The sequence below is a fragment of the Neltuma alba genome, unplaced genomic scaffold (genome assembly GCF_004799145.2).
Source record: "Neltuma alba isolate B1F8T4 unplaced genomic scaffold, ASM479914v2 tig00012410_pilon, whole genome shotgun sequence".
Lineage (NCBI taxonomy): Eukaryota > Viridiplantae > Streptophyta > Magnoliopsida > Fabales > Fabaceae > Neltuma > Neltuma alba.
Genome location: NW_021636902.1, coordinates 83,823 through 101,466, shown reverse-complemented (window position 1 = coordinate 101,466; position 17,644 = coordinate 83,823). Strand labels below are relative to the sequence as shown.

General features: G+C 34.4%; 2 protein-coding genes across 2 annotated transcripts; both read right to left on the bottom strand.

The window, feature by feature from the left end:
- Window positions 1–1,676: 1,676 nt before the first annotated feature.
- LOC114726904 (uncharacterized) lies at window positions 1,677–6,650 on the bottom strand. Its single transcript, XM_028913625.1, has 5 exons — window positions 6,027–6,650; window positions 4,349–4,678; window positions 4,217–4,261; window positions 3,218–3,976; window positions 1,677–2,354 (listed from the first exon to the last, which is right to left on the bottom strand). The coding sequence occupies exons 1-5, from the start codon at window positions 6,648–6,650 to the stop codon at window positions 1,677–1,679; spliced, it is 2,436 nt and encodes an 811-aa protein (XP_028769458.1).
- Window positions 6,651–9,300: 2,650 nt separating this feature from the next.
- On the bottom strand, window positions 9,301–11,816 carry LOC114726903 (probable disease resistance protein At4g27220). Its single transcript, XM_028913624.1, has 2 exons — window positions 9,399–11,816; window positions 9,301–9,309 (listed from the first exon to the last, which is right to left on the bottom strand). The coding sequence occupies exons 1-2, from the start codon at window positions 11,814–11,816 to the stop codon at window positions 9,301–9,303; spliced, it is 2,427 nt and encodes an 808-aa protein (XP_028769457.1).
- Between the last annotated feature and the right edge of the window lie 5,828 nt (window positions 11,817–17,644).

The window sequence follows — 17,644 nt, the reverse complement described above, 5'->3', positions numbered from 1 at the left end:
GCGTAATTTTGCAAGAGCACGTATCTGCACATCTAACAACTCCCATGCGTGGAATTGAACGTAACAATTTATGCCCATAAGCGTCCTGGCTTCCCTCCATGATTTGTGCCTTTTGAACCAACTTAGAAAAGCCCAAAGGATGAATTATTCAACATTGGCGATTTCAAGTTACCTCAGTCACCCGTAAAATCTTGAGAATGGAAATGAATTGTTCCGGAGAAGTTATTCACTCACTCATTCGAGCCTAGCTTGTCTGCACTGACATGGCTTCAAATTTTGGCTACGTTTAGGTGTTATGGGATTCATGATTTCAAGCTGTCTCTGAACTCTAAGGTCTCGTACTTATTAGGCAGTGCAACCCTTTGTCTTTCTCATTTCGTGGAAAAGCTTCATATATAATTTGTCAAAGGTAATCAATCACTGTATTTTCCAGCTCTTCAGTTTCTAGAACTGATTTTTCTTTCTCATTACTCAAAAACTGTCAGCGTACAGCATCAGCACCTGTAAAATTACAGAATGTCCGGACCAAGTATAAAATCAGGGGCTCTCTGAGCTGTCGTTATTTGCCGATTTTTTTTTTTCCCTGCTGGTGAACCATTCATGGTGTGATTGTAAGAATGAGGACAGTTTATCATGTTGCCCCACTATAAAAATATATTTGCTGTATTTTGTCTATTTTTCACTTTTTTACTGAGAGAAGATTCACAGTTATATATACATCTCAAAATTGGAATTACCTGAATGGCTGCCGAGGCAATTCTATATAACCTGACATCAGTACTATCATCCTGAAGGATGGCTAGGTAAAACTGTGTTAAAAAGTGAGTTCGAAAAAAAATTATGCGTAATGGTCAAATGAATGGATAAGCGGGCTAGATTTTTTTTTTTTTTTTTTTGGGGACTGAAGGGTGGCAAGAATTACCCTTGTAGCCTGCATTCTTGCAACGTATGCATTCATAAAAGGATCCATGGCGTCACTTGCTGAACAAGTTTGAGCCAGAGACTCAACAACACCTAGTCCAATCAAAGAATCTTGACATTCAACGACCCAACTCATCACCTATTTGATAAATTGGGAAGTTATGACACCTAAAATTACACTGAAACTGAAGAAGCGAAGATCAACGAATTGCCAAGAAAAGGAAAATGTTATACGATAACTGTTTGTTACTTCAATGAAATGATGTAATGGAGAAAGATGAGTCAGTTTTAGCTAAATTTACATCTCTAAAAGCTAGAAAATTTTGCAACCTCATAATATTTGAAACTAACAACAGCTGAACAGCAAGAAAACCATAACTTCCAATAAGACATGGATGGCTCAACATCAACAAGATAATGCCCAAGTTACAAGCTTTTGCCTTCTTTTTTTTAATCCTTTTTCCCTTTATCAGCACTTCTAAAAAGCTCATGAAGAAATCTGTATGAAGAGCATCATGAAAGCAATTTGTGTAAATAACAACCTTATTCTCCGTAATATGTATGTATGTTTGTATGTATGTAAGTAACAGCCACACTTAATTGGAAATGGAATTTTTACAACTTTCCGAACAAAACTACCTTTATAATGCTTTGGTCAAAAGGTGACCATAGAGCTTGCAAATGCATGAATACTCAGCGAGTGCATAACGTACCTCATCAATGAAGTTCCTCTTGGGTCTCGGAATGATCAATTTTCACAGAGCGCTCATGGTTTCATAACAACAACTCTCCATTTTTGAGCAATCCTTAATAGTTATTTCCCGGCAAGACGGCATCTCAAACTGGTAATTACTCGAGCAGAAACATTTAAGGTTGGGAAGACGAAAAAGGGTCAGCCACTTCAGTTCTGGGAATACAATCTTCTTGGCCTTGTTGCACTCTCCTTCCTCTGTTCTGACTATCTCCTCTATCATCTCACATTCATAAACTGATAGCTCTTGCAGTTGCGCAAGGGTCCTGGCTATGGAAGGAGGGAACACACTTCTTAGACCATCACAACACCCGATGTTTAGCTTTCTAAGATTATGAAAACCTAAAACTACGTCACCATGGTTTTTCCATATGTGCATTAGTTTGGGTAGAGAGCACAAATGCATTTCTTGTAGATTATATTCATACAATGTCATAGCATTAGCATGCTCTTTATCTTCATTTGCTTCTACTCCTTCTGATTCAAATATCTCCACCAGTGAACAACATTCTCGGACCTTGAGCTGTTTCAAATGTTGCAGCCTATGTAGCATGTTGGATGGAACACAGTTCAACAGCTTCTCGCAACCTTCAACAACCAGTTCTGTTACTCTTGTTATGTAGCCAAGTAGGATTTTATCTTGCTCAATCCAATTGATTGTCTTTGATCTTTGAAATGCTGCCTGAAATGGAAAGATCTTGTCATGTTGATGAGAAAGCCTAAGATTCTTCAATTTAAAGAAGCATTCTCTAATGTTTTTACTTACTTATAGATTGCCGAGGTTATTTTTTCCCTGTAAAAGTTCATAAACAGAATAGTTGTATCTTGATTATAAAAATAGTGTAAATTATACGATTTCCTGTGAGTCTTATTAAAACTAGTATTATTCCCTTTGCAAATGCACTTGGAGTAAAAAGCATCACATTTTATTGAATAATAAAACAAAAATAATCGTTATACTTCATAAAGCAGAATATGCTGCATTGTATAGTTGTTTTTCCACCGCAGAAGTTTATAAGCAGGATAGTTATATGTTGTTTATAAAAAGTGTGAATTATACTCCACTATTGTCAAAACTAAAGTAAACCCCACATAAATTTTACTAGAAATAGATATACTTATATATTTTTCCCTGGAATAAGAGCAATTTATATGAACTTCCCTAAATTTTGTTGAAATTTCATTCATTCTCAAAGTATATACAGATAAATATTTAAAAAAAAAAAGAATTGAGGTCTGTATAATGTCCATACAATTCATAGGCTTGTATGATTTTTTTTAAAACTTTCTGGAGGGGTTTGTATCTGGTTTGAAAACAGAATAAACATCCTTGTAATTTTATCAAAATTCAAGGATGCTCATGAAATTTACATTTTATTTTCAAGTAAAAGCGGTGGATATTTTTAAAATAGGTCTCCAAGAAATTCCAACAAAATTTAGGAGATGTCCATGCAAATCAAGTATCAAAGAGAAATAAGACATTCCATGGAAGCTGGAACTTGGAATTTGGAATTAAAGAGTTGGAGAAATCATACACATGGTTACCTTCAAATCTCCTGAATGAGCTTGGTAGATTGTCATATTAAGGTCTCCCATGATGTCTACATACTCATAGGATCCTTTGTATATATTAGAAAGCTTTGGTATACTTACTGCTCCATAGGAAAAGGTCGTCATCTTTGGGCATTTTTCAATTACCATTTCTTCGCAGAAGGGAAGTTCAAAGTCTACACTTTCTGAGCAAAAACATTTGAGACTGGGAAGGTGACGAAGCTCCAACCTGTTCAGCAACGGAAACAATATCTCAGCTTTATTTGCTCCTTCGGATTCTTCTTCAGCTTCCTTCATTACTATCTCCTCCATCATTTGACAACCGTATACACGAAGGTGTTGTAGTTGGACAAGACTTTTGGCCATAGAAGGTGACAGTATACCCTTCAAATTGCCACAGTATTCAACCTTCAATATTCTCAGCTTCTGGAAGTCCAAAATCTCTTCATGATTTTTCCATATGCGAATCAGCTTAGGCAGAAAACGCAAGTTCATGACTTCTAGCTCATAGTGTATCATGCTATGCCTCTTCTTTTTGTTTATTCCTTCTGATTCAAACACTTCAATCAGTGAACCACAGTCTTTTACAACGAGGTTCTTCAGATTCTGAAACAAGTGTATCACATTGGATGGGACTAGAGTCAGTAAACTTTGAAATTTTTCAATAGTCATCTCTGTTTCTTTCATAAAGTAGCTAAGCATGCCTTGTTCCTGCTTGAGCCAGCCAAGATTCTCTGATGTTTGAAAAGCTAACTGCAAAACCCACATCCACGTGTTAACAAAAAAAAATTTTTTTTTAATTAATCCCAATAAAAATGATAATTGAAGAAAATTGAAGAGTTCTGAAGAAATTCTTGTGGGGACATGAGCTACTACGAAGGTACCAATACAAGAATAAAATTTAAGCAATTAAAGCGCTTGAATCTTGCAATGTTATGCTTAAGGATATGTAGCTTTCAAGTGCTTAAGTTATCGCTTTTGGCTAGAACAAACCTCTGAGTAGCCATAACCCCATAAGAATTGCTCCCCCGTTGCTTCCTTTAGAATTTTAATTAGATGATGAAAAAGAAAGCCTAACAAATACAAATTTTATAGATGAGAAAGGACGCAAAGAACTGGGCTTACAATTCCTTTGGAAAGTTGAGCAGTGGTGTTCAGATCTCCCATCCATATGACTTTGGTAAGGTTTCCAACTTTCATGGTAATACCTTTTAGCTTTGGAGTATTTGGAAATCCATATGAGAATACCTCCATCCTATGGCAATTTCCAAAACACACTTCTTGCAGTAACGGGAAATCCAAGTCATAGGAACCATGGCAGAAGGCTTCAAGTTTGGACAGGCGTTCAAGTTTCAGACGCTTCAATCTAGGGAACACAATCCTGAAAAAGCTTGCATGAATTTCTTCTTTTGATACTATTTCCTTTATGTTCTCACAATCACATATCTCTAGCTCCTGCAGATGCACAAGACTTGCTGAGGATGATGCAGAGAACAAACAGCTAATTTTTTTGCATTCCTTTATCCCTAGGTAAGTTAGATGTGAAAACCAAAAGCAGCCTAGAGAAGGAGCATTCCTTATCATTCTCTGTTCATCATTAGCAACCTACAAAATGAAGATGTTGTTGTAATATTTTATCTGTCATTCAACTATGACAAAACAGAAATCAACTATCATATTTACTTTATGCTAAAATAACTTTTGAATTATTTGTTAAATGTAACAATTAACCATCTAAACTTTCTTGCTGTCACGGCGTCTCACTGCAAAATAGCTTTGACTTTAATATAGTCGAGGATTGATAAATAATATAAGACATACGGGCGCAATAGATAAGTGCATATTTTATAGTTAAATAGGAATATATTTTGAATTATATTTGATTAAATTTATAAATATTTTATACCTATCTAATTGATTTTATATATATTTTCCTCTGTACACACTCAATTATAGGATAAAAAGTATTTTTGCTACAAAATCTACTTATGTTCAATTTTTATTTTGCAGCCAAAATTATCAAACAAAGAAAATATGGAAAGAAGAAAATCAGAACAGGAAAAGAAAGAACGGAAGAAACAAAACAAAATCAGTTAAAAGTCCCCATTTAAAAATTTTATTAGCAAGATTAGGACATTTTAAGAACAACAATCACTACTATTGCGAAGACATAAAGAGTGAAGTTTAGTCATCCCATGTTGATCGAAAACAAAATAAAAGTTTTGTCATCCCATTAGGTGAAATTCAATCCCCAATCCCCATCGATTGGATCAACGTTTATTGCTTCTCTTGTTTAGTTTCTATAAATTTTGATTTTCATTTAATTACTATCTTGTGTTGTAACTAAATTTAATTGGATTGGTAAAACTCAGCCTCCCTGTGGGTTCAACATCAAAATACTCCAGCTAATTTACTACTACAATCCCATATGCTTATGGCACCGATCACCTATGTAAAATTTTGAGAAAATCATATTGGAGACGCTTGTACATTTTTTCAGTTTTCATTTTTCCCCCCTCTTAATTTAATTTTTAATTTGGCTCTATTAACATTGTTAACCCTTACATAGTCACTAAAAATGCTAATAGAACAAAGTTACAAGAGCTTTTGGTGCTGAAAAAGTAAAATTAAATGATTTAATTAAGAAAAAAAAACACATAGGTACCAAAGTAAAAATTGAGAGAAAATATAGGTACCTCTAATATGGTTTTCCCAAATTTATGGATAAATGTATATTTAACCATTCAAGATAAAATCATACTGTGAAAGAAACAAGAAATAAATGAACATTTAGCTATTCTACCTGATCTTGTTGATGATGGCCGTTGCCTCTGTGTTTCCTTAAAGATGGCTGCTCAGGAATACAAGGTTGGTGGCAGAAGCTCACAAGATTTGGCAGATGGCTTAAAGTAAGAGACTGTACTTGATCAAATGAGGTCAGGTCTGTTGTCCACTCTCCATTCTTGATGATAACTTCTAGCACGCTGCAGTTAATAATGTTGATGCTCTTCAGGGATGGAAACTCTAACACAAATGAATCTTTGGAGATGGATGTTGCATGATTTGGTAATGCATTCTCAAAAACTTCAAGAGAGTTTGCAGAAGAAAATTCGACTGAGCCATCTTCGCTTTTGACTAGTTGCTCCACCATCCTACAGTTTGAAATCTTCACATCTTGCAATTTCACAAGAAGCTTTGCTATGGAATGAGAAAACAGATATCTTAAATTCTGACAAGCTTCTAAACTTAGCAGCGTGAGGTTGTTGAAGCCGGTGATTTCCACTGGACTTGTCAACATGGGCACCAGTTTTACTATACAGTTTGCACTAGCCTTGGAATGCTGGTTTTGTTCAAGCTGGAATATAGCATCTAATGAATCCCAGCCTTTGACTTGAAGTTGTTCCAGATTTGGCATGTAGGTCCTCATTTCTTCCCTAGTATATTTTTCCTTGGCATGAGTAGATATATGGTCCCTCGTCAAATTAGCCTGAAGAGAAATTTAGTAAGGTCAAACGAGAGACTAATGTCAGAAAATGGTAAAAAGGAGAGTGTGTCTAGAGATACATATTTCTTGTCTCAGCCCCCCCCCCAATCAATATTGCATAGGGTATTTGTTAGAGAGATAAATATGGAAAATAAACTGTCAGACTTCTTTAGTAGGTTATGAGATAACAATTCCTTGAGCTTTGAACGTATAGCTGCAGACTTGATTGATAAGAACAGAAACAGAGAGACAAGTATACACATTTGATTAATTAGATGATACCTGGTTGCTGATCTCTCCTGCTCCTGAAATTTGATTTGGCCATTGAGTTGGAAATCTTAATGTTTGATGGGGTGCATCCAAGACAACAAGGGAGAAACCTAGGAGTGCTGAAACCAACATCCTGGAGGGTAGAATCTGAAAAGGAGTTGCTGAGATTCTCTTGCTTTGCTAGGTCTTGAATTGGCATTGAAGATGTCTTCAGCTGGGGACAACCTTCAATGCATAAATATCTCAGACATGGCCAGGCTAGCTCATAACAATCTGGACAAATGCTCACAAGGTTTGGGAGATCCTTAAGTGTCAAAGAATCTAACTTGGCGAACAGAAGAGTTTCCACTATCCCTTGTTCTCCTCCATCATCATCCGCAACAACTTTCTCCATCAACTGGCAACTGTGTATCTCCAGCTTCTGAAGCTTTGCGAGTGTTCTGGCAATGGTGGGAATGAAGATACTTCTTAAGGCATCACATTTCTTAACTTTGAGTGATCTCAAGTTCTGAAAGCCTTGAACATAACTTGGAACATTACTCCAAATATGTCTTAGCTTGCTAAGCCAAGATATCTCTATTTCTTTGAGCTGAGAAAATAGCATAGGAACTGGCTGGCCTTCCATTTCCGACTGTTTCAAGTCAAAGACAGTATCTAACAAAGAGCACTCAAGTAATAAGATTTTCTCCAATTTTGGGAATTGGGGCATCCACTTGGATTCAAATAGTGTACCGCCAATGTGAACGGATGCGTCAGCTCCTAATATTGAGTTGGACCCTAGCAGATGTTGACCATCTTCAAGCTTCTGTTCTTGAACCTGTAAAAATCCATTGCATGGCTCATTTACATCACCAATTTTATGAGATATGACTTCACTCAGAAACTTTATGGAATAAGATCAAACGAATCAACTTAACTCGCTAACTCATTGGCTAGGTGGCTTAGCCCATTTGAACCTTTTTTTTTTCTTTTGTGTACAATAATTTATGCAGGGGTTCGAGCTCAACCCAAGCCACGGGCAATGTACTTGAACAGCTCCTCCTAGATAATATCAATGTTGAGCAAGGCAAAACCTACATTATACCCTTAGGTATTAACTTAGGCACTCCCGTTCTAGGATCCTTCCCTAGACGCCACAATGGGGAATCGAACCCCTCCCCTTTGGGTAGAAGGGTGTGATTCTTGCCACTAAACCCACGAACAATGGGTGAATATTGGTTTTTTTTTTAAGAACCTCAAATATAAATAATATCTCCTGAGTTAATACACCAAATATTAGAAACATAATCCTAAATTAAATTTAAAAAATATCTTAAATTCCATGATTCTTTATTCCAATTTCTTGATTTTTTTTTATGATAAAACGATTTCTACGAGACAACATCTATAACTTCTTGAAGTTTAAAACAGTAAAATGACATAAGACATTTGAATGCTTTCTTTTTGCTATGACAATATGTTAGAAAATTAGATGTTTGAACCATTTTTGTTAATCTTTAATTTTTCTGATAAGTTAAACCAATTAATGTACTTAATGTACTAGATAAGTCAAATTTGGATTTCCAACTCATCAGATTAAAGTAAGTTAAATGAGTCATCCCATTTTAACCCATAATCTATGATAAGTTCACTTATTTAACTCATCTAACTTTTCTTAATGGCTTTAGGCTCAGCACACTGTACTTTGTATTATTTAACTCACACACACACACACACACACGCTTCCTAATCATGCAACCAAAGAAAACTAAGTTATTACACAAAAGAATTTGTCATTTCTGTTAATGTCATTTAAATCAAACGTATGGATTTAAAAAAAGGAAACAATTCAGTGGTATGGTAATTAATGTGAATCATAAATTCAATATATGAGACTCATAATCTTACATCTATATTAATTAGTATTTGTAATCATTTAGGAAGGATAAAAGTAATCAACATGACATATTTCTGCAAAACCAATGACGAATTCTTTTCATGCACCATACAAACTGGCTTGCATATACAAGATGCGAAATATCATATGTGGAAGATAGGCAACAAAGTGGTAATTAATAGGAAGAAGCATACCTGGGATTTTAAGAGATGAAGCTCATTGTTATGATCCGGTATAGCGAACCCAACAAGGCTTGGAAGTTCTTGTAGCTTCAGTTCCACTAGATTTGTGAACTTGATCACTGAATTCCCATCATGGATTTGTTTGGAGAAAATACATTCAATCCCATAGCATTCAGTCACATGCAAGCGTTGAAGCATCCCAACACTTGACTTCTGAGATGGTGAAAAGACATACTTCAACTTGTTGCAGAATTCTACTTTCAGATCACTCAAGCTGCCAAGGCATTGGCGACTAGAGGTGAAACTCTCAACATGGCATATCTCCCTTAAATTGTCCAAATTGTGCAGAGACAATGATTGAACCAGTGGGAAGACACAACTTGAAGCATAGACAGTTTCATCTGTTAAGTACTTCAGATCATTGCAGAATTCAATGCTGAGATCTTTTAAGTGCGGAAAACCTTCTTCATCCAACTCATAGATCACGTTTTCTAATTGTTTTACATCCACAAGGTTGAGAATTTCAGATTTCTTAAGCAACTGTTGAATTGCCATATTCTCTTTAATATCCTTATGGTACACACCATTTAGTTTAAGGATGTTAGGGTGTAGATATCCTCGACGACCAAAGCCATGAGAAAGAGTAGTTGAGTCTCTCACATAGATCCAGAACTTAACCAAGCTTTTTAACTCCAAATCCAAAATATGAATTCCTGTTATTGAAATCTCAAGAACTTTTAGCTGATGAGAAAGAGATTTGAGGTCTGCAAGAATGGAATTCTTTTCCTCCCAATGGAAATTCCTGACTCTAAGATAAAGTTCTTCTAAGTTAGATAAGCTAGCTAGGACCCCGGAAGACATCTGATCAAGATCATTGCATTCTGTCAAATCCAACAGTCTTAGAAGGCTTAGTTTGCCTATTTCTGCTGGCAATTCTTTGATATTTGAGTGGGCCAAGCTTAACACTTCCAGTTTCCTTAGCTCCTTACAGATTACCGATATGTCTCCAACCTGACAATCTTCCAACCGTAAGGTACAGAGGTTGTTGAGTAATCGGAATGGAGATGACACCGATGGAATGCACAGATTGCTTATGCCTAAAACCGTTAGCTTGCTCATGTTATGGAAGAAATTTTCTGAAATGGGTTCTCTTCTCTTTAAATAAACTTGTAAAAGTCTAAGGTTTGGACACTGCAAACGCTTAGGATGCATCTTAATCTCATCAAACACAAGTGAGATTGCACTATGATGCCATATGAGCTCCTTTGACCCCGTCTGTCCAGCATCGTATTTCACTGCAAATCCATGCTCTTCTTTGGATCCAATTGTTATGACAGTATCACGAACGACATCATGCATTTTCACACACTCTTCCTCATTGCTGTCCAGCAACAAAAACCGCTTCTTTAGAGTATCAACCAAGGTATGCACTCGATTCCTTGCTTTACACAAAGCACCCAGATCCTTGAACAAACCCAAGCCCACTCCATATCTGAGAAGAACTTCAATAGGAATGTCAAAGTCTTCTGGGAATAAGGAACAAAGCAAAAGGAGAAACTTAGCTTCTTCGTTGCCTAGAAAGTTATAGCTCAATTCAATACATGAATATATAGAATATTCTTGCATCTCTGAGAAGGAAGTTAGTGAAGACTTTCTCAGCTGATCAAGTGCATCCTCCCATGCATGCTTCTCCTTGTTCCCTAGTGCTTTTGCTATTGTGACAATAGCAATTGGCAAACCCCTACATTCATTTGCAACCTCTTTTGCTATGTTATGAATCTCAGCTTTGTCCGCAACATGACCACCTACTGTATCCCTGAAGAGATCCCATGCTTCTTCTTTAGAGAGAACGGGCATAGTGAAGTTCCTCTGACTTATCATCCTGTGGCACACATCTTCATTTCTTGATGTGAATAAAATTTTGCAGCCCTTGTGACACTGCCCATTTGAAGGAAGCCCTATCAACTCAAAATCCAGCTCTGTCCATACATCATCCAGCACTACGAGGACCTTATTGATCTTGTTAAGCCTCTCAAGTAGTTGAGCTGCCCTTCCTTGTAGAGTTTCCTTATCAAATTTCAAGCCTAATGTGTCACCAATTTGACCTTGAATCCTTCTATAGTCAGGAACTTGGGACACTATAGCCATTGAAATTTCATCAAACACCTTATCTGCTTCCAAAATTTTGATGAGCTCTTTCACCAATGTGGTTTTCCCCACACCACCCATCCCACAAACGCTTAACCTGTTGAACTCATCACCCTTCAATTTCTCTACAACCTCGGCCATAATTGATTCTCTTGAGGCAAAGCTCTTAATTCCTTCTGTGAACGTGGATCCTAGTGTCGGTAAAGGTGCAGGGTAGGATATGAAGTCAAATTTTTGCTCCTTCAGGGAAACAAGATCTTGCGCCATTTTTCCTGCTTTCTTGCTCAGTGAATAACGAAACACCAAATTTGGACACAACCCATTGAGGCATTTCTTGTTCTTGTTGACAAACTCATCATCGTACACTTTACGTAATTCATTTTCTACAACGTTGTCCACTTTGTAGAGCCAGTGTTCAACATTTGGAGCAATGTGATGTCCATTCCTTCTGTCTGCGTCCACCATTCCTTCAATCGCACGCTTCCTGTCTTTCAAATTGTTGAGTTCTTTCTTCATTTTATTGATATTTTTCTCACAGTGAATCAGATGTTTGAATTGCGATGTGACTGGATCCATTAACATCTCCCCAAGTTTTGACACAATTCCTGTCCCCATTGCCACCAGAAACTCCATTTTGCTTTAGCCTGAGCTCACGTATGCTTGTCACCCTGCTCTATTCACTATTAAGCCAAGCCCATCCCCCATCCCCCCCCCCCCAAAAAAAAAAGGCAAAATCAATTCTGAGGTTTCAAGCAATTTATTAGGATGTGGTTCGCTGTGGATTAAAGTTATTATAGACTAACGGTTACTTTTTTCACCAAATTCTCTCTCTACGGAAAAATTGATGTTCTGGTTGTATGCAAAACTTTTATTTAAAAAAAAAAGGTCATCATAAAAAATAATCGAGACAAAACTTCTCTCACATATTTATAAAATCATTTAGGGTTTGTTTGGTTTTCTATTTTTAAAATACCTTCTGGTTAAAAAAAAATGCTTGAAAACATGTTTTTAATTATATGTTATGAAAAACAAAAAAAGTTAAAATTTATTTTCAAAAAAAAATAGAACGTTTTTTATGCTTTGTTATTTTTTTTCCTACAAAATTAGAGAAAAGATATATAATAAAAAGGTTAAGGTACGTTCAGTACATGCAACACCCTAAAAATATTTTTTTTTTTCAGATGCACCCATTAAAAGAGCGTTTTGCATGAGAAATTGTATGATGAGTACAAGCCTAAAAGAAGAGCCCAATCTCAAAAAAAACCAGCCTATTATGAGGGACAACCTCTTGACCTTATAAACCACCCAACACATGTAAAATTCAATTATATGAGACTTATGACATATTGCCCATTTGCTTGTTACTTAGAATTAAATAAATTCATATAGGTAAGATTGGGGAATATTAATATTATGGGAGGAGGTTCGTATTCTCTAATCTCAACTAACAAGCAATTTCTCATACTAATCTTCTTTTAATAAATTTTTTCAATCTCAATCTAAAACCTCATCTTTCATTCTTAATGTTTCATAGCAAATGGAACTATAAAGTAAACTTTTCTTCATAAGGAGAAACTTGAATTATACGCTTTTCCAACCACATCACTCATAAAGAATCTGGCCTTAGCTTCATCCATTATGCTCATCAGCCTTGTTTTCCATAGATTTATTTTCTCAATATCCACCAAATAAATTTTCCCATATCATGCATCAAAGCCATATCCCCAGATATCCAACAATATAGTGAAACGGAAAGCAAAAGACTATATACTCCTCATACTCCTTTAGTCCTTAATATAAGACCTAATTGTTGAGTTGATTTTAGTCCTAAACATAAGATCTATTTCTCATATTTATCAATTTTTCCTAAATTATTTTTTTAAAATTACCTGTATAGATATTTCCTCAACTATAATCAAGTAGAAAAAGGAAAGGGATATTAGAAAAATGATTATGGTATTTTAAAAAAAATATGTCATATTTCTTATATTAGAATGAAAAGTTTATTGGCTCCAGCTGAATTTAATCAAATGAACTTGCACGCCAGACCCTAAGCCGAAAGATAACACGCGTAATAGATATGGCAATCTTGAATTCACAGAAGCGTTCATGTGTGTGTGTGTGTGTGTGTGTAAAAGCTTACCACTGTACGTGCTGGAGCTGAAGATCTGGGACAGACACAGCAGAAACAAACGCCTCAAACTGATTCCAACAACGACCTAGGAGAACCAAAAGGCCGGCTAGAAGTTAATTGACGATGTTCTTTGAAATTTCAGAAAATGCCAAAAAAGCTTGTACATTGAGAGTCAAAGTTGACAGCTAACATATATTTTTAATGGAGTCTTGATTAAATAACATATCTTCTTCCTTCCTCGTTACTGCTAATAGTCAGTCTTTTGTCGTATTAGCTACACGTGGCAAAAAAATGGTCTCAGAAATCAATATACATACACACGCAAACATTGTATCAACTGCTTTGCTTCCAAGAAAGTCTGTTTGTAGGTTTCCTTTAATTTTTTAATTTAATTCTGAGGATTATTTCGGTGTATATTATGTGAGTAGTTATTGACCTAGCTGTAGCTCTTCTCTCTCCTCCAGATCTCGTATGCGTCAATTGTAAGATTCAGGAATGCTATCGAAGAAACAGTTCATAAATTCTTACATATGTATATTTAGTAAGTAGATATATCATGCATGTTCATGCACAGATCTCTGTAAAGAAACATGTTCGCCTTCCATTAACCACTCACATATTGCTTTCAGATCCAAAGAAGATAAACCCAAATCAATCTCAGTGCAAAGATGATGACCACAGACAGATATTATATATAAATCTTCCAAACAATCCTTCTTCTCTTTCTGTCCTTACAAAATTATTGGTTAAAAAAGATAGTCAAACTTCGTGAGAAACAAGCCAGAAGGATACAAGGTAGCTTGCTTACTGGGTCTAGGGAATATATATAAATAGATATATATGTTGCAATATACTACCTCCGATCCTAATTATAAGACCCAGTTGACTAATTTGAGGAGATTAAGGAAATAAGTTAAGTTAGTTATTTGTAACAAATAAGTGTTGTCATTCCTAAAATATCCTTGCTAATTAAGTGTGTTGGTTAGAACTATCATTATTAGAAGGACTATCTTGGAAAAAAATGCATAAATATGAGAGACAAAATGGATTGGGGTCTTATAATTAGGACCAAACTAAAAGTCAAACGGGGTTTTATATTAAGGACCGGAGGTAGTAGTATACGGCAAAGAAGGAATTCTTAATCAAAGCAATCACACATTTGAAAGGGCCCCATTGATATTGAAACTTTGATCACCTCTCCTGGCTGGAATTTTTCAAACAAAAGCGACCTGAAGTGCTATACCACGAACTGGCGAGGAAATTAAGACAAGAAGAACGAGACGGAGGAGGGATGTTTTAGCATATTACTCCTCTGGTTTTTAATATAGGACATAATTATTGAGTTGATCTTAATCATAAATATAAGACCTATTTATCACATTTATCAATTTTTTTAAATTACTCCTATTAATACTCCATCAACCATAATTAAGTAGGAGAGGGATAGAGAATATTACGGAAGATGATTATTGTATTTTTTGAAAAACATGTCATATTTCTTATAATTAACTAATTTATCTAACTTCTTTAATCTAATCAAATTAGTTAAATATGTCTTATATTATGAACCAAATGACTATATTATATTATAACCTTGTAAATTTTAAGCCGTAGGGTCCTTAATTAATTGACGTCCTTAATTAAGTATTTTTATTATTAAATTAATAAGTAAACAATGTCCGTTGATGGCTAATCGTGTAATTCTGGAATAACTTTTCATTAGACAAAACAAGGGATATTCATTCAAAAACTAGAACAGGAGGGATATATATATATATATATAGTTCTACTCCCCTTAATCCTTAATATAAGAGCTTCTTTGATTTTTATTTTGATCCTAAATATATGACCTTAATCAATTTTGTCTCTCATATTTATCTATTTTTTCCAAGATAGTCCCCGTAATATTCGTTCAAAAACTAGAACAGGAGGGATATATGTAGTTATACTTCCATTGATCCCTAATAAGAGTTTTTTTATTTTTATTTTGGTCTTAAATATATAACCTTAATCCACTTTGTCTCTCATATTTATCTATTTTTTTCAAAATAGTCCCCGTAATAATGGTACCTTTAGCCAATACTCTTGATTAATAGGGATATTTTAGTAAAGATAATACTTACAAATAACTAACTCAACTAATTTTTTTAATCTATTTAAATCAGTAAACTAACTCTTATATCAAGGATTGAAAGTAACAGGAAGAAAAAAAGAAAGAGGGGGAAACCACAAATAAAGACCCTCGAATTAGCCGAATCACTCTATGATCACCTGAATATGCTAAATTACTATGAGGGGCCCGGTCTCAAATTGTAATTATGAAATCATGGCCAAATTACCAAAATACCCCTCTTTAATTTTTTTTTTTTTAAAAGAAAGCCACTGCCTCACCGGAATCCGGCCACCGGCGCCGAAGCTCCGGCGGCCGCTTCCGGCCACTGTCAGCGGCCGGACGCCGGGGTCCGGCCGCCGGAGCTCCGGTGCCGGCGGCCGCTTCCGGCAGTCTTCCTTGATTTTTTTTTTGAAACTGTTTTTTTTTTAAATTGGGGGGAAGTGAGGTTGGGGGGATTTGATCCCCCAACCTAATGCTTCCCAAAATAAGGAATGACCATTGAGCCAACAAATTTTTGTTAACATTATGATGCAAAAAAAATATAAGTTAACTCATTTACTCTTGTTCCAGGTGATAACAATAATACATTTGGAAATAACAAGTTCTGATTGTAAAATAACACGTCTGAAATAAAAATTTAACAATATGTTTTTTTTATAACAATAAATTTTGTTGCAGGCAATAACAACAATACATTTAAAAATAACAAGTTCTGATTATAAAATAACAAGTTTGGGATTAAAATTTAATAACACGTTTTTTTTATAATAACACATTTTATTTCAAGTGATAACAACAATACATTTAAAATAACAAGTTCTGATTATAAGATAATAAGTCTGGGATTAAAATTAACAACATGTTTTTTTATAACAACACACTTTGTTTCAAGTGATAACAACAATACATTTGGAAATAACAAGTTCTGATTATAAAATAACAAGTCTGGAATTAAAATTCAACAGCACCTTTTTTTATAACAATTAATTATTTATACTTTTGGAAAATTATTTATAACTTATAAAAAGTACTTGTAATCTATTTAATTTGCTAAAAAAATAATTTTTATCTCCAATTTATAATCAGAACTTGAAGTATAATTTTTTATAGATTAAAAATACTTTTTTATTGTTCAAATTTATAAATAAAATTTAGGGAAAATGGCAACACACTTTTTTAATTTTTTTAAAAAATTTTAATCTATATATCTATACAAATTATTATAAATCAAACTACTTCTTATAAATTATAAATAGTACAATTTATTGTGGATTAAAAATACTTTTTGACTGCTTAAATTATAAATGAAATTTATCTCTAATTTATAATTAAAATACTATTTTATTCTTTAAATATAAAAACTATTTTTAATATTTAAAGAATGAAATAATATAAAATTTATACTATGATTAATAAATCAAAAATGCCTTATTATAAATACTTTATAATTTATAAGAAGTAGTTTGATTTATAATGAGTTGTATAGATATACAGATTAAAAAGTATTTTTTTAGAGAAATAAATATATTAAAAATATTTTTATAAGTTATAAATAATTTATTTTTTAAAAGTATAAAATAATTAATTGTTATAAAAAAACGTGTTGTTAAATTTTAATCCTAGACTTATTATTTTATAATCAGAACTTGTTATTTTTAAATGTATTGTTGTTATCACTTGAAACAAAGTGTATTATTATAAAAAAACGTGTTATTAAATTTTAATCCCAAACTTGTTATTTTATAATCAGAACTTGTTATTTTTAAATGTATTGTTGTTATTGCCTGCAACAAAATTTATTTTTATAAAAAAAACATATTGTTAAATTTTTATTCCAGACGTGTTATTTTACAATCAAAACTTGTTATTTCCAAATATATTGTTGTTATCACCTAGAACAAGAGTAAATGAGTTAACTTATATTTTTTTTTGCATTATAATGTTAACAAAAATTTGTTGGCTCAATGGTCATTCCTTATTTTGGGAAGCATTAGGTTGGGGGATCAAATCCCCCCAACCTCACTTCCCCCCAATTTAAAAAAAAAACAGTTTCAAAAAAAAAAAAGGAAGACCGCTGGAAGCGGTCGCCGGCGCCGGAGCTCCGGACCCCGGCGTCCGGCCGCCGACAATGGTAGGAAGCGGCTGCCGGAGCTCCGGCGCCGGTGGCCGGATTCCGGTGAGGCAGTGGCTTTCTTTTAAAAAAAAAAATTAAAG

Bases quoted from the DNA above. Each gene is read 5' to 3' on its own strand.
- LOC114726904 (XM_028913625.1), bottom strand. From the start codon at position 6,650: ATGAGGACCTACATGCCAAATCTGGAACAACTTCAAGTCAAAGGCTGG. The intron at 3,977-4,216 runs GTTTGTTCTAGC...TGGGTTTTGCAG, and splicing joins GGGGTTATGGCTACTCAGAG to TTAGCTTTTCAAACATCAGA. The intron at 2,355-3,217 runs GTAACCATGTGT...TTTCCATTTCAG, and splicing joins CTCATTCAGGAGATTTGAAG to GCAGCATTTCAAAGATCAAA.
- LOC114726903 (XM_028913624.1), bottom strand. From the start codon at position 11,816: ATGGAGTTTCTGGTGGCAATGGGGACAGGAATTGTGTCAAAACTTGGG.